General features: G+C 38.7%; 1 protein-coding gene and 2 long non-coding RNA genes across 4 annotated transcripts; 1 reads left to right on the top strand and 2 right to left on the bottom strand.

The window, feature by feature from the left end:
- Positions 1-3,087: 3,087 nt before the first annotated feature.
- On the bottom strand, positions 3,088-3,869 carry LOC133731393 (uncharacterized). Its single transcript, XM_062158774.1, has 4 exons — positions 3,857-3,869; positions 3,580-3,709; positions 3,310-3,506; positions 3,088-3,215 (listed from the first exon to the last, which is right to left on the bottom strand). The coding sequence occupies exons 1-4, from the start codon at positions 3,867-3,869 to the stop codon at positions 3,151-3,153; spliced, it is 405 nt and encodes a 134-aa protein (XP_062014758.1). The 3' UTR covers positions 3,088-3,150.
- Positions 3,870-5,267: 1,398 nt separating this feature from the next.
- LOC133742775 (uncharacterized) lies at positions 5,268-7,436 on the top strand. 2 transcript variants are annotated; one of them, XR_009862729.1, is made up of 6 exons: positions 5,268-5,408; positions 5,512-5,540; positions 5,697-5,750; positions 6,353-6,542; positions 6,696-6,759; positions 7,225-7,436. It is a non-coding gene; the product is annotated as an uncharacterized LOC133742775 (long non-coding RNA). The 2 variants fall into 2 exon arrangements; XR_009862728.1 differs by having other exon boundaries at positions 6,341-6,542.
- Positions 7,437-9,203: 1,767 nt separating this feature from the next.
- LOC133742772 (uncharacterized) lies at positions 9,204-15,435 on the bottom strand. The gene is made up of 3 exons (XR_009862727.1): positions 15,066-15,435; positions 14,408-14,648; positions 9,204-9,749 (listed from the first exon to the last, which is right to left on the bottom strand). It is a non-coding gene; the product is annotated as an uncharacterized LOC133742772 (long non-coding RNA).
- Between the last annotated feature and the right edge of the window lie 1,963 nt (positions 15,436-17,398).

Genomic DNA, 17,398 nt, shown 5'->3' with positions numbered 1-17,398 from the left:
TTCTATAAATTGGACCATCTCCAAATTCCAAACCATCTGAAACCTTCTCATATCTTCTCCCCTCATCCAAAACCCTAGTTTCTATAAATCATCCATCAAAACCCTACTACTCAACCGAAGCCGTAGTCATTAGTTTCTTTAAACTGTTCCATCGAAACCCTAGCTACTAGCTATTCATATCTTCTTTCCAGAAACAACTCTTTCCAAAACCAAGAAAAGCAAGAAATATGCAGCAAGAGTTTGCAATGGAGGAGAGCAGAGGCAATCAACTTCCTGGAGAGAGGTTCTGCCCCATGGAGGACGAACTAGTTCTCTTCTACCTTAAGCCCCTCTTGAGCGGAGAGAAGGTGCCCGGCAGAAACAGCGTGGTGTTCGACTGCGACCTCTACGGTCGCCAAGAACCTTGGGAGATATGGGAGGCCTACAAGACCAGAAGACCAAACGACTTGAGGCTCAACAAGGACATCTACTTCTTCACCCAACACAAGAAGATGAGTTCCACAGACTCACGCATACGCCGGACCGTTGGAAATGGCACCTGGAAGGGCGACAACTCCGGCAAGCCAGTAAAATCTTTGGAGACTGGTCGTGTGGTTGGCTTGAAGAAAAGACTTACTTACAAGAACGAAGCATCGGTGCACAACGGCTGTTGGATCTTGCATGAGTTCTACCTTGATCGATCACTCAGAGACAAGAAACAAAAGGTGAAAGACTATGTTCTTTGTCTGCTACGAAAAAATGGTGAACCCAAAACCAAGATCGAAAAGAAGAGAAAGCAACGTGAAGAGGGAGAGGTTCTTGAAAACAATTATGCCTGTGATGATGGAGAGAACACAAACAAGGAGCAAGAAGAGTTTCTTGAGCCACAAGCGAAGCGACAACGAAACGTTCCATCCATTGATAATGCACTAGTACCAATGCCATCAGAAGAGGATGCATTCGCAGCTGAGTTAGAAGAGACATTGCCATGCTTTGAAGATGATAATGCACTAGTACCAATGCCATCAGCAGAGGATGCATTCGCAGCTGAGTTAGAAGAGACATTGCCATGCTTTGAAGATGATAATGCACCCTCAGAAGCTGAAGCAATTGGCTTTCAAGGTGAGGAGAATTGGGGACTCCAACAGTTAACTTCCGAGGTGCAATCAGGCCCTTCATTTGGAGAGGATCATGGAATATTTATTCCACTACCAGAGGAAGATTTTCTCTTGGAGGAAATAGTAGAACAAATGGGTATGGTAGAAATGGAAGACCAGCTAGTTGTTAATGGTGCGACTAGTAATATGGAAGTGGCGGAAGAAAACGTGCTAAACAACACCCTTCTTCACACTCCCGCATCATCCTTGTCTGCGGCCTATGATGGCACTGATATGCCATATTTATCCATGGAAAATGGTTGCACTGATTCAGCTGGAAGCAACAATGTTTGTGGAGGATCGATTGGCTTTCAGGATGGTGTGTACTGGCCTGAGTCTTTAGTGGAGGTCCTTACTGAAGAGCAACAAAAGACAGCTGATAAAGATTGTTCAGATTGGTTGGAGTCGATCAGTTTTAGTCCTGAGGAAAACAACTTCCTTTGGAGTGAAGTGCAATGGTGTTTGTAGCTGACCTTGGCATGCAATGCTCTTATTGCCTAGTTCTTGAGATTGACAACAATGTCAGTCAATCTAGTTTTGGTTTGTTGTATCTTTTTGAGGAACGTGGTACTCTTTCCTTTGTCCGGGGTTTTATCCGAAAGGGTTTTACTTGGAAAAGGTTTTAACGAGGCCACACAATTTGCATGTCCTCTCCTTTGTAACTTACAAATTGTAAGCCGGTTATTCTACATTAATGAAATCTTCAGAGTTTCATTACAAGTACAAAGAGTCAACATTCGGATTCAACAGTTTTTAGTTTTTTACATTTCAATATATCCTGTTGCAAGAAATAAGTTGGTTAAGCTTATGAAGCTTTCTATTTTATCAGTTTTTAAGTTTCTTCATATTACTTGCTGAACAAATAAGTAAAAGTAATCTCACAAAACTGCTACTGTTCTACTATATATCGTTACGATAATCTTTATGCATGATTTCCTTGTTTTCTTGGAGGCTTTAATTTAGGACGTAATTAATCTGATACTCGTTTAGCAATTAGTTCATCTTTAGTGTCTGAGTTCTTGACAAGCAGTGATCCATTAGGAAAGACCACAGAGTGTACCCTCTCCTTCTCTTGCAAAACAGATGTATATCACAAGAGGCAAGTGAAATGACCAGACTAAGACTAGTGATTTATTATTTGTTTATGGGCTGGGGGTTATTGCTCATGTTTTGCACTGGGCAAAATATAAAGGCCTCTACAGGAGGGAGAGTTGCTTTCCTTACCAATGTTCTCGAGCTTCTTACTCTCCCGGAGGCAAAAGAGCCGGGGAGGCCTGCCTGTGATTTTCTTTTTCATACTGAACAAAATTGTCATGGCATGAAATAATTTTTTAATTTTTCAAGAGCGCACCGCAGCTACGACCTTCTTACTCATACTTCTTGGCCTAACGAAAAAGTCATATCAAATCGAAAATAGCTACACATCCATCTGAGCTGCAGCTATGACCAATGACCTCCCTAAACTTATCACCAGCGTGCCCTTTAGTTTCGCCACTAACTGGCAGTGCTCCAGAGGTCCCAAACCAACAATGCCGTGAGGCTCTTGGAGCAAACAAAGAATGAAGACACAAGCAACAACTCAGTTCTTAAGTTCTTATAATTTAATTTTACGAAATGTATGTCATTTTGTGAGAAGTATACTGCGTCCTCAAACAAATGTGCAAATATTGTGAAAATAATTTCTGGAGTCTTTTATGACCACAAAAAATCAAGATCCATAACGAGAGTGAGTTGCTTTGCTTGTATCCAATTTGGACCTCTAATAAGTAGACTGGTTCTATTTATTGCCACAAGAGCATCATGGTGACAGCAACTTCTGCAGTAATACCACTAAAAAACGAATTGACCAAAAAAAAAAAAAATACCACTAAAAAATAACGCCTTTTGAAACAGAGAGTATCTCTAGATATGCTACTTTGTTACAGGGGCATTCTTCTTTGATGGAACTGAAGCTAAGTGGTCACCAATCGTAAAGATTTGCGTCCATGAATTCTGCACCATCGGCTTAGGGACATTAGGTTCTGCGTTCTTCTTTAACCAATTGCAATCCGTTTAAGAAAATCTCGTTATCATCAAACCCTGTACATCGACCAACATTCTAGTTAAAATAAAAAAAGAAAATAAATCATAACTCTCAAATCATATAATTCACAATTCATACAATCTCAGTTACCTGAACCCAAGTCTTCAGCTTCATCAACTGAAAGTTCTAAAAGCCTCGAATTATAAGAGGGCGGTTCAAGTGCCTTCCAATCAGTATTTTCATTGTCTTCTAGGTACATGTCAGTCTCTGTTACCCAGTCTTCAACAGTGCTGGTGTTGTCAAATGATATAGGATCCACATACTCATGCTCTTTGTTCTTATGAACCCTGTAAGAAAATCGATTAGCAAAAGATTAACATTTACAAAACACATATAAAGAGCCTATTGGTTTCTACTTACATCTGTCTTAGTTGCAAGTTGTACTGAACAAAGACAAAATCACTAAGCCGTTGATGCTCTAAGCTGTTCCTTGTCTTGTGCAGTTGGTCAAAAGGAATCATCCAAAAGAAACTCTCAGAGTTGGAATCACCTGAAAACGAATTTTCTACAATTAGTTATGAATTTTTAAAGTTCAATTATAGTTCCAGGTTTTTCTGCAAAACTGCTGCTGTGTACTTATTTCTTATTCTTTAATGCAACTTTCTAAAGCTCTAATTTGTGCAAAACTTCTAGGTACTGAAAATAGACATTCTAATGTTTTAAAGAAAAGAAACCACACCTTAATCAAAGCTTTAAAGAATGAGTTAAGGCTCTGTAAATTTAACTTTAAAAACTGCATATTTTTCCTGCTTGATACTCGACTCTTCTTAAGTTCTGAACATCAAAATTGGAAGTATGCAAGTATACTCAGCAAGGTCTTCATCACCCAAGCTGCAATATTGCTGTGAGCTTCATCACTTCCACCATAGAAAAAAGAAGAAGAAGAGGGTAAAGGGCATTAGCTGTTTATAATCTTACCTTTATTTGTACCACAATAGTCAGTGCACTTGACAATCTGCCTTCTGGAAATGTCTTGACTTCATATACTTTTGTGTGTTTGATATTCAGGGATTGGACCTGCTAGCCTCTGTGAGACTCTGAATTTTCAATTGCTTTGCTTTTGTAAGCAGGACTTGATGAATGTGTAGCTATTTAAGGTGAAAAGTTTAAAGCTTTCTGTTTTGGTAGCGAAGAAACTGAGAGATAGTTTGAGGTTGAACGTTGAGATTATGAATTGGCAACGGGACTTTGTATGTATAGTAGTAAGAAGGTGGCTAATGAGTATAGAGCGTCATATTCGAATGAGTATAGATAATGGGACGAAATGTTAAGCCTTTGAATTGGTAGTAGGACTGGATGAATGTGTAGTGTAGTGTAGCAGGTGTGAATATTTGCAGCAAAACGTTTTATGCTTCCTGTTTTGGTTGCTAAGAAATTGAGGTGATTTGAGGTTAATGTTATGGCAAACTGCTGTTGTTTTCTTTTGGTTGATGAGAATCGGCATACCATTACAAATTGGTTGGCTTTGATATGGTTTTGTGCATTCACTACTAGCTATTTGGCCTATGGCCACAGCAGCATTGGGTACTAGCGACCATCTGTGGCTTTTATTAGGTCAATAGGGACGGTTGTCATTGTTTAGTAGCGACTATGCTATTGCTGACCAAAATCAGAGTTTAGCAGCATAATAGGTACACCCTCCGTGCCAAAGAGGGCTTGGGGAACAAGAAAACCACGGACAGATTCAAATTCCGTCGCAATATAGTGCTACTCCTCCAAATAGAGACTATACAGCCGTGGCAACACTCATCTATTGTCAGACTGGGGTCCACAGTTAATGAACAATAAGGCTAATTTGGGACTTTTTTTTGTTTTGCTCTGAATAAACAATAAAGAATAAAAAACTTCAAACGCAGAGAAGAAACTTAAAAAAAAAAAAAAAAAAAAAAAACTAAAACTTATCCGTCGCAAATGGAATGGTCCACGTTACTAATTTCAAATAAATATTAATATTTTTCTTCTTATCCGTCGCCAAATATGGCATATCTCATTATCTTTTAATTCTTCTATTCAGTTCAGTCTCACACACACACACACACACACACACACACACTCTCTCTCTCTCTCCCACTCGAATCTCAGAGAGACCGACTGAGAGATCTCGAAGTCTTCCTATGGCTCTCTTAGACCAGCATCATGGATGATCCTGGTTGCCGACCTACGCCGCTAAAGCTACACACTTGAATCAAGTACTGTTTTCTCTCCCATATCAATTTAGGGCTTTTGAGTTTTATGAAATTTGGGATTTTTAATTCTGTTTCTCATCCACCCATCGCAACTTGGATTTTGCAGAACAATATCTTCTTTCTCGTCTAATTCAAGTAAGATTATCCAAAGGTTTCTTTGATTCTGTTGTTTTCTTACTCTTCAACTTGATAAACAATTGGGCTGAATGTTGATTTAGGTGTTCGATTTAATTTGGTTCAATTTTTTGGGGTTTCACTTTGATTTAGGTTTTGGGACATCTGTGTTTACAGGTTGTTGTTGGGTTGCCTAAAATACACCGGCACTCTCTTTCTCACCTTTATCAGGTATAATCTTTAAGGTTTGTAATTTTCTAGGTTATATTTCATTTAGATTTGAGTTAGTGGAGGAATTTTGTATGAATTTGATCTGGGGTTTTCTATCTGGAATGAATTGCAAACTAAGCTTGAATGGCCGGTTTAGATCGATAGTCTTCGTATGTTATTTCTGATATCGACATCCAGATTAATAGATGACACATTATTTGGAAGTCAAACTACAATGAGGGAGCCTTAAATCCATTCACATTTCTTATGCATTTAGGTCTTCTCTTTTGTCTTGTATGTTTCTCATTCATTTACTTCATTTGATTATAGATTGTAGACATGCAATGTTAGATTGTAGAATCCTTATGGGATTAGCTCTCTAGTGATGGGTACAGGGCTTTATATGTATAAGAAGAGGTTAGGTAATTTGAACAAGCAGTATTTATCTCTAGTTGCTAAGTTGAGACTAATTTTCTAGTACTTGCTTCTATTTTTGGTGTTTGAACTATAGCAAGGAATTAAAAATTAGTAGTTACAATGTAAAATTAAACTAGAACTTCTACATTTATGAACTCCATTTGGCTAACGACAGTTGTTGCTCTATGTTCAAGTCAATCAATCAGGAGCTGTCAAGTTGATAGCTGGAAATTGGAATCAGTTATAGATCTTTGAAACAAAGGCAAGTACTGAGGTTTCCTTTTACTCATCACCTTAATTTGCTTCATTTATTCTGTTACTTGCAATATAAGGGTGTTAGATCGATTAGTTTCAGGTCAGGATTTGGCAATGAAGATGAATCCCAACTGCTAACAGGTTAATATACATCAAGTTATTTCTGTATAGCACTTATCATAGTTTTAAGATTCTCTAATGTGTATACTGATTCAATTTCTTGGTTTCCTTAACTATATTGTTTTAGGTGTTTCTTTGAAGTAAACATTGTAAGAGTCTTCTGTTTTGTTTTAGGTAACGAGCCCCTGCGTTTTATTTCCTTTCAAGCTACTGGCTTACCATTTGAGATTCTTGAGAGGTATTAACATTTGACTTTGTTTGTTTGTCTTCCATTTGTGGATGTCAACAGTTGCTATCCATTATGCAATATGTTGATCATACACTCTTTTTTGTAATCATTGCACTTTTTTCCTTTGGCATCTGTTTAAACTTTGAAGTGTCAATAATTTGGTTGGAGTCAATTTTGAATGTGCAAATCACTAGAACAATCCCAGAAAAGTTTTGGAATTTCTTGATACATTTGATATGATTACAAGAGTTTATATAGGACAACACTGGAGACTCTACAATACGTTTTCATAGATTCCTACTACAATACATTCTGATATAATCAATATCTATCATCTTATGAACATATCTATCGGGTAACTAATGTTACATATAAAGCATTTATCCTCTGTTGATGACATTGTTGTATTTTGGCCAAGACCAATTTTATGGCAGACACATCCTATTAATTTGAGTTTCTTGGGTTTTTTTGTAGGATATTTATTGGGCAGGAGCACATCAGTCAGAGGAGTTTGTGTAGTCTTGGTTGTATTCAGTAGAAGATATCCAGTGAGAAAAAATGTACCCATTAGAATAGAATGTTTTTATTTTCATTTGTAGGATATTTTTAAGCTTTTTAGTATAGGTATGGATTATGGAATACTATATTGTATTTGGTCACCTATTAATACATTTTCGGCTGTGGTATTTTGAAGCCCTTAATACAAGAGCTGTCAGAAAATGGGACCCATAAATAACAAACCAGATTTCTCAAAACCGGATTCCAGATTGGTGGTAATTTGGCATGTGATGGCAACATTAAATAATATAAATAAAGTACAAGTTACTATTCATTGTCAGAGAGTGGAGAAGTCCTGCGCGTGAATTTTGTTTTGGCAATGGTACCTAAGCTGCGACGGACAGATTTAACAGCGGCCAAATGGGTTATTTCTTAAATGGAGTTGGTACAATTAGAGTCGGACATGATAATGGTGGCTAAAGGCTAATACCCACTGACTTCCGTCCCTAATGAAGTCAATGGGGACCAAATAACGGTGGTGGCCATAGGCCAAATAGCTAGTAGTGATTCATTTTGGGGCAAACTAATTAGTATCGGCTATTGATATATTGTTTCAAAGCAAATTACTGAAGCAAACATGGACAATATGAAATAATCATGATAAATAAAATAGAAATTTAACTCACACGTGAGCACCGCACTTCCGTGCAGTAAGGCTAGTAAGCATTAAGTGAGTGGAATTCTCATACAATAAAAATATTGGTCGAATTTTCGCTACCTGTTTAGATGCTAATCACCGTCTTTTGGATACTCCAGAATACTTCAAGATGCAAATCACATAAATCTTCATTCTTTTTCATGTTGTCGGCCCCACCTTAATGTAGAAATTAGGATTACATGCGAGTTGCCCAAAGCTTTTCTTCGGCTAGCCAAAAGCTTGTCCAAATCTTGGTTGCTCATATAAATGGCACGCCAAGAACAGAAGTGGATCGAAGTCATGAGGTGAATAACTCTGTCACACACGCCATAGATACATTTGTAGAGTACCTAATGCAAAGGACCCGAATAGCACAAACATATGCAGCTTTTCCATCAAGAGAGAGGAGATTCATGCACGAAATCTACACGTTAAAGAATTCATTTCTTGCTTGCCATGCCCTATATATACTACCACACTTTTCATGCTTCCTAGAATTGGAGGGATAGAAAAGCATTGCAAAACTGAGTTAAACGCTTCTTTGGTAACCTCCTTTTGTGATCGGTTATTTTTATACTAACAATTTTCCTACTACTGATTTGAATGTCAACTGTAGAATAAGGAAGTAGGGTCTCCCACAGAGGACTTATGGACTAATTGTAAGACTTTCCGAGTTTAAGAGTTGATTGTGAAGTTTGTGAAAGCAATTGAAAGTAAATAACAAATAATGAAATTGCTAAAGGTTGAGAAACAGAAGTCAGGGAATGTATCCACCACAAATCAATCAAGTCTGCAAACCATGTTTAACCTAGTCTTATTTAACTATGGATGAAGATGCTCAAGTTAACCCAACGTCCTATTATTTTTCCTTACTTGTATGCTAGGTGAGAGACGCTCTACACCTAACCTATTTCCTAAAATGCAACCTATTGACGCAACTCTAGATTTAACACATAGAAATCATTAAGATTAAGAAAAACGAGACATCACAAGACATCATGAGTACGACGCGTCTCAATTAATCTAGGAATCTAATCACTCGCCTTATAGACGATTTACTACTCTAGAACTTTCAACGGAACATTCTTAAAAGGAATAGGCAATGATCATTCATAGCAATAGAATCCTAAAGATGCAATCTAAGTTGGCCACCAAAGAAAGCACATAAAGAAATCATCAATGTAAAAATAGTAATTAAGTTCTCATCCATTGAATAAACAAAAACTAATTAAATGTCATAGCATGGCATACAATCATGGTTGGGGCTTCAATATCCCCTAACTACCAAGAATTTAGTTGCACATGGTTTGAATTGGAAGCACAAAAGAATTCATAAGCAAAGTAAAACAGAAAAACCCTAAAAATCAAGTTGGAAAATCGTCATAACGACCGGTCGTCAGGATCCGCCAACTGGTCGGTGAACGGCTGATCTGCTTTTTTCTGCTCGAGTTTCTTGCTTGATTCTCCCGCGTATTAGTCTTTTTGTTAGCTTTTCTAGGCTTATTATAGTGCTCTGAAGTCCTCTTTCATTCCTTTTTGGTTTGAGAGTCCTTGAAGTGTAGAGAAAACCAACTTCTTAATTCTCTGATTGAATTAGGATTTCTCCACATCACTTTGTCCAATGAGAATTCGCCATGTTATCATCAATATCTCTGCTAATATCTCCATAATTTGCTGCGATAGCTCCATGGATTGGGCTCCTCGATCCATCAAGGTCTTCTACTTGGGTCAGGACTTCAAGCTTTTCCTTATTTGTGCATCTTTCCTCTTATTATCTCATTTTTGTATATGTACTCCGGAAAACCTAATAAACACAAAAGTAAATAAATAAAGAGAAAACAGAATAAACTAACAAAGATTAATATAGAGATTAACCATATACACATCGCATAAAATACTCCTTTTTTTTTTTAGGTAAAAGAGGTCAGCCTTTATTGAGAATTTGGAAAATTACATATGATAACGTTCAGCTGCAATAGCAGCTAATAAGAAGGAAGGAGGAGAAAAATAAAAACATTCATGTACTAGAGAACTAGCATGCGCAGCCATTAGGTGTGCAACCTTGTTGGCATCTCTTCTAGTGTGAGTAATATGCAAATTGGGATTTGAAGCCAATATGGAGTTCAGATCCTCATAGATACGGCCCAGCAAGGAAGTATTAGGCCCTTCGGAGTTACATAGTTCTCGTTGCACCATCTCAGAATCAGTCTCTATTACAGCAGGTAACAAATTCTGATCTAAAGCAAACTCAATTGCCATCTTACATGCCAAAACCTCTGCATGTTCTGGCGAAATTAATCCAGACAAAGGACGCCCACCACCAGCAACCATACTGCCATATTCATCACGAACCACAAACCCAACACTTCCCATTCGTGAGACATGGTGAAAAGAACCATCCACATTTATTTTCAACAAGCCAGATGAGGGAGCTTTCCATCGAGCAATTCTAGAACGACCACTCGCTTGAGTAATCGGTCTGGTATTATGAAATTGAAACTCATGCAATCTTGCAGTAGACTTAAGAAGCACATCAATAGCTATTTCTCTCCTTCCAAATTCCCCACAATAGATAGATAAATTCCCCCAAATGCAGTAACGAAAGGTCATGGACACATAAACTTAACCAATGCAACAAATCACAAGATATTGCATAAGAACTTAAACATACTTGGGCCAACACTCCTTTACTTTGGAGAGTCTGCCTTGTAAAAGAGCAATCACGAGTAATATGTAGTGTAGTCTCAACTGCACTATCACACAAAACACATACCTGTGACTCTAACACCACCCTTTTAGAAATGAGTCTTTCCATGGATGGGAGAATGTTATGGCACACTTTCCACATGTAAATCTTCGCCGAATTAGGAATCTTCACTTTCCACAATTTTTTCCAAAAGTCAGTGTTAACTGATAGCTTAAAAGGTACACAAGAAGGAGAATGAGAGAAGGAGAACCTGTAAGCCGTTTTAACTGAATATTTTCCATCTCTTTCCAATTTCCAGACCAGTCTATCATCCACCCTTCTCAAACTTAGAGGCACACTTAAAATGGCCTCCACTTCTTCTGAAGAAAACAATCTAACAATCATATCATAATTCCAATCACCATTAGTAGTACGCAAATCAGAAACCTGAGACACTTCAGCAAGACCTGTTGCAGTCTCATGAGGCCTACCACTAGACAAGCTTGGCAACCAATTATCATTCCAAATATTGACCTCTGTCCCAGAACCAATCTGCCAATATGTGCTTTGCTTCAATAGATCCCTTGTAGAGAAAATACTCCTCCAAGAATATGAAGGAAAAGAATGATTGTCTGCCAACCAAAATGAGCTTGTAGGGTAATATTTTGCCTTAAAAATTCGAGCAACTAGAGAAGTGGGGTTAGAAATTACCCTCCAAGCTTGTTTAGCAAGCATCGCCGAATTAAAGCTAGCCAAACTGCGAAACCCTAGTCCCCCTTCTTCTTTCGGATTACACAAAGCATTCCATGTTTTCCAATGAATCTTTCTTTTATCCATTGTAGATCCCCACCAAAACCGAGCACAAAGTCGTTCCAAATCTTCACAGAAATTCTTTGTCAATTGGAAGACACTCATAGCATAGGTAAGTAACGCTTGAGCTACTACCCTGATCAAAATGTCCTTTCCTGCACCACTAAGCAGCTTCCCTTGCCAATTAGATAGCTTCTTAGCCAAATTTTCCTTAATGTACTGAAAGGTTGCAGTTTTCTTTCTCCCTACATAAGTAGGTAATCCCAAGTATTTTTCATGGGAGGCAACTACTTCTACTCCCAACAAACTGGATATTTCTTCTTGTATAGCAGAGTCCACATTTTTACTGAATACCACTGAACTTTTGTCAAAGTTAACCAATTGTCTTGAGGCTCTCCCGTAAGTTTCAAGAACTTCTTGAATCTGGTAACAATCTTCCAAAGAAGCTTGAGCATATAACATACTATCATCGGCGAATAAAAGATGATTTACAAAAGGGGCTCCATCACAAACCTTAATACCTTGGAGCAAGCCTAACTCTTGTTTCTGGCGCAATAAAGCAGAGAAACCTTCTGCTCCAATTAAGAATAAATATGGAGACAAAGGATCCCCTTGTCTCAGTCCCTTGCTAGGAATCACAAGCCCCCGAGGCTTTCCACGGACTAAGAATGAATACCGGACAGTACTAATACATTGCATCACCAAATCAATCCATGAATGAGCAAAGCCAAACCTATCTAAAACTTTTCTCAAAAAGCTCCATTCCATGCGATCATAAGCCTTGCTTAGATCCAACTTCAAGGCCATAAAACCTTCATTACCCTCCCTCTTATTATGAACAAAGTGAGCAGTTTCATTAGCCACAAGGATATTGTCAGTAATCAATCTGCCGGGAACAAAAGCACTTTGATATGGAGAAATCACCTCAGGTAAGATTAGCTTTAATCTGTTGGCTATCACCTTAGAACAAATCTTGTAAATAACATTGCATAACGCAATAGGCCTCAGATCTGACATATTTTCCGGATTATCTACTTTGGGAATTAAGCAGATATGAGTAAAATTAATTTCACGAAGAAGTTGACCTGAATGGAGAAAACTCTGAACTGCTTCAGTAATGTCTGCACCAATAGTGTCCCAATAATGCTGAAAAAAGAGCGGAGGCATGCCATCCGGTCCTGGGGATTTGGTGGGATACATTTGAAACAAGGCAGTCCTCACCTCCTCTTGTGTATAATTAGCACACAATTGTACATTCATTACCTGTGTTACACATGGTTGTATAGCTGCTAAAGTGTCGTTCATTGCCTTAACATCAATATTCGAAGTTGTAAACATCTTTCGAAAATAAGTAGAGATAACTTGTTCCAGACCTGCGTCGTCATCACACCAATTCCCATTCTCGTCATAGAGGCCATGAATGAAGTTTTTCCTCTTTCTATTAGCAGCCTTTCGATGAAAAAAGCTTGTGTTCCTATCCCACTCCTTCAACCATGTCACTTTGGACCGTTGCTTCCAGAAGGATTCTTCTTGTGAAAGAAGCCTCTGCAACTTGCTCATCAGCTCTTTCTTTTCATTCTGCACCTCCACCGACACAGGAACATCTAGTAACTCCTCAAGACGAGCACGCACCCCCAACATCTGTTGTTGCCTAGTCCTAAAGGTTCTCTTCTGCCAATCATCAAGTTGTATCCTTGTGAATTCAATCTTCTTGGTTGCACAGTACATAGGACTTCCATCCACGTCTGTCGCCCATGCTTGCTTCACAACCTCGTCACAATCATTATGTTGAAGCCAGTAAGCTTCGAATTTGAACCGGTGCACTCGTTGTCTTTTGGCCAAAGGAACAGAGCTGGCTTGTAAGAGTATTGGTACATGGTCAGAATCACTGGGCGCTAGATGACGCACTCGTGCATGCCCGTAAATATCCCACCAACAGGGTGTACAAACTGCACGATCTAACCGGAGTTGTGTGTCAGAATTCCACCATGTAGACATAGCACCCTGAAACCCTAAATCAAGAAGGTCACCATATCCAAGAGCTTCGCGAAATCCACGCATCTGTTGTTCCGATCGAAGCAGACCATCAATCTTTTCTCCATTATTCAGGATTTCATTGAAATCCCCAATAACAGCCCAAGGTAGAGAATCGAGATCACGTAAATCCCTTAGCAGTTGCCATGACCGATCCCTTTCTATCGTCCTAGCATACCCATAGAATCCCGTTAGCCTCCAACGAGGATCTCCAGGACCTTCTACGATCTCCAAATCGATGTGATGCGCAGAGAAAGTCAAAACCTTCGCTTGTACATCATCATTCCAGAACATCGCCAAACCTCCTGATAGACCATCACTCAACACCTCCTTTGAGTGTGGAAATCCAACAGCCCGGTGCAATTCACAGAAATCAGCAAGAGTGCTGATCTTCGTCTCACAAAGAAAAATAATTTGAGGATGATTCTGGGAAATTAAATCCTTCAGCGCCCTCTTTGTCATGTCATTGCAGATCCCTCGGCAATTCCAACTAAGTATCTCCATATCCATGGTAGATCAGATCTTGCTTTCTAGAACCCTAGAAAGTAAACCCTAGCAGAGGAGGCTAGGTCAAAGTTTTTTTGCAATTATAAAGATTATGTTCGCATAAAATACTCCTATCATTTTGTCTTGGGAGTTATAATTATTATATATTTACCACCTTATTCAACCACCAAACCAAATATAGGGGTAGCCAAAAGCAATAAATATAGGGGAGTGAAATTTACACTCCCCCTTTTGTAAACCGCACTCCCTTTGTTGTTTATTCTAAAAATATCCCTTACTAGTTTTTCATCTCTCTCTCTCTCTCTTTGTTTTTATTATTTCTTTTCGTAATACCCTGTTTCTGGTTTTGTTGACTAGAATGTGAAGGCTATGTTAGACAAGCATATGAAGGTGAAGAGGATCAAGTGGATCGGAATGAGAAGTACCTGAATTTCAATCGTGAAGAGCAAGAAAACCATGTTATGGGTCTTGGAAGGTAGTCTTTGTTCATTTCTTGAAGAACTTATAAAAACAAAAGATATGATCAAATTGATGCTTTTGAAGGTGGGCTTGTTTGATCGGAAAGAGTGAAAACACTCATTTCACAATTTAAAACCCATGAAGATTTTGAATATGGAATCAAGCTGGGATTTGGTTAATTAGTTTGCTTCATGGGTATTTGGATCTCTTAAGAGTGTGTTTGGATGAGAGAAAAAATGATGGAATTTAATTGAAAGTGAGGATTTCATAATTCCTAAAAGCCAATTCCCTCGTTTGGCATTATCATATTGGAAATTTTAAATTTCTCTGGGGAAAAAAACGAAGGAATTCGTTATTTAAATTCCTCACTTCAATTTCCACCAAAATAGGTGTCATTTACGAATTCCTTTGCAGTATTCAATTTTTATTTCCAAAACAAGACTTTTTTCTATTTTATCTTTTTAATTTTTTTTAAACTTTCTTAATTTATTACACATTTCAAATCCTAAATAGATGCAACCAAACAATAGAAAATGCAATTAATGGAATTTTAGATTGATGGAATTAAAGATTCCATCATTTATAAATTCCTACGGATTTTATAATTTTCTCATCCAAACGCACCGTAAAAGTTGGGTAATTAAAAAGGATTGAAGATGATATCAACAAGGAAGAGAGAGAAGAATCTTCTCTATTGACTATTCTATAGGCACTGAGCAACCAATATGTGAAGGCTAGTAGAGAAAGTGAAGGATTTCAATGAGGCGGAGGAGCTTTAGATGCAGCAGTGTCGGCGCCGCAAGTGCGTTGAAGGACAAAAAATAGGACGCGCTGGTCATCGGAGGCGGCCACAACGACATCACTGCAGCCATGTACGTCGCACACGCTGGACTCTCCATCATGACCTCAAACGCCGCCACGAGGGAGAGGAGCTTAGTTATTTTGTGACTCGCAATTACTGACAATGAAAATATAAAAAGAAGATAGGGGTAGTTTGGGAAGTTTAATGAACAAAAGAAAAAATGGGAGTGTGATTTACAAAAAGGGGAGTGCAAATTTCACTCCCTAAATATATAGCATACCGCACAAATTAAGCTGTCTTTGACAGGTAGCCAACACATATATGCCGTCGTTCGTCCTGCAGTCCATTATGGTGTGAGAGCATGGTGGAAGACTTTCAACCATTTAATATAAAAATGAAAGTTTTTCATGTTTTAGTAGCAGTAGCAACTATGACACTTCATTCCTTATAATAGCACCCTACGTATTTGTAATAGCATGATCACGGACAAAGGGAGATTCTTGCATTGATAATACAAAGGCAAAATGTCAAAATTTCATGATTCTCATCCAATCGATCGACTATCTAAAACAACAACCATTTTAAGCTGAGCTACCCAACAAAACTAGTTAAACAAAAGTAGAAACAAAATTGCAGTACCCAAAAATTCAATCCCAAGTCCCCTATGATACACTACTAGCAAAACAACAATTACCCACAGATTTTAATCCGTGTGAAATAAGGTTTTCTCACACGGATTTCAGTGTGTATTGGCTTTTACCCACGGTACACGCACAAATTGAGTTACCGTGTGGTTTGGAGGGGGGCTAATACTCATCTCACACGGATTATTTTGTCCGTGTGAATATTAGACATGGGCCCCACTATCTTTCTGTTAATGCTCAAAGTCTGGCGGTAGCCAAGCCTTCGTTTAACGCGGGTCCGGCGGGCGGACCGCTACTCTGTATACTTGGTGATTCTTGCTAGCTGCCAAATGAAAGGCAGGGCGTCAGAGGGAGACCGCGTTGGGCGGTCTTCACTTCTCCGATGCCTAAGTCAGTTGATATATATAGGCAGCATAGTAATAAATGAGAGTTAATGCGTAATTTAATGAAGGGAGAAGAGAGGACCTTTTATAGGTGAGGAGAGGTCTGATCTTCTCCTTGTTTTCGATGTGGGACTGAAGTGCTTCAGTTCCCAGTTTCAGTAGATTCTGATGCCGTCTTGGCAGAGTGCGTGGCGGCGCGTCAGCGGTGATCCTGGGGAACGCTTGTGCTCAGGCCGTGGCCCGCCTGGCTGCCTATCTGTGGGTTACTCCTTTGACGATAGTTGGTACCTCTGGCGGTACGATGAGGGTGTCTGATTATAGCTAATTATGCTTTGCAACGTACATGTAGGTACACTTTCCGTAAATATAGATTATCGTAATAGAATGCAATCCGTGTGAACAACTCTATTTCACACGGATTTCTGTACCAAATATGTAAACTCAATTTCACACTGATTTCTGTGTGAAATGCAATTCATACTGATTTCTGTGTCAAAACTTATAACCTTATTGACACGGATTTCCGTGTGAAATCCCTATACTCTTAGGGCATGTTTACTTACTTGGAATGGAATGATTACGGAGTAAAAATACCCCTGTGTTTACTAACACATAAAGGAATCAGAATGATTCCAGGTAAAAGAATTCTTGTGTTTACTAACACATGAAGGAATGGGAATTGGTGTAGGTCCCACCTATTTATCAGGAATCGATTCCTGAATACTCAGGAATTCGATTACGAAGGGGGGAGATGGGTTTAGGAATCATTCATCCGGAATCAATACCGATTCCTTTCTTCTCTCATTCCCCTTGTCTCCGATTCATGATTATTTTCCATTCCAAGTAAGTAAACGTGCCATTATCTCACACTGATTTCAGTGTGTAATAGTGACAACATTTAAAAAAAAAATTATTTCTGCTAATTAATTTGCAACCTGAACATAATAATACTTTTATTTCTCTACAATAAACATACTTCAAACATTTACAATGAAGTGCTTTACATTAAGAATGCGAAAAAAGCTGTACCCTAGGGAACCTATTCTCTCTCTCAACCCTTGTACGCGCCTCCGCGACCTACTCCCTTCAAGCTCGTCCGACTACGCCGCCATGCTAGGCGGGCCTCGG

This window comes from Rosa rugosa, chromosome 1 (genome assembly GCF_958449725.1).
Source record: "Rosa rugosa chromosome 1, drRosRugo1.1, whole genome shotgun sequence".
NCBI classification, from domain to species: domain Eukaryota; kingdom Viridiplantae; phylum Streptophyta; class Magnoliopsida; order Rosales; family Rosaceae; genus Rosa; species Rosa rugosa.
This window is presented reverse-complemented; position numbering and strand designations above follow the sequence as displayed.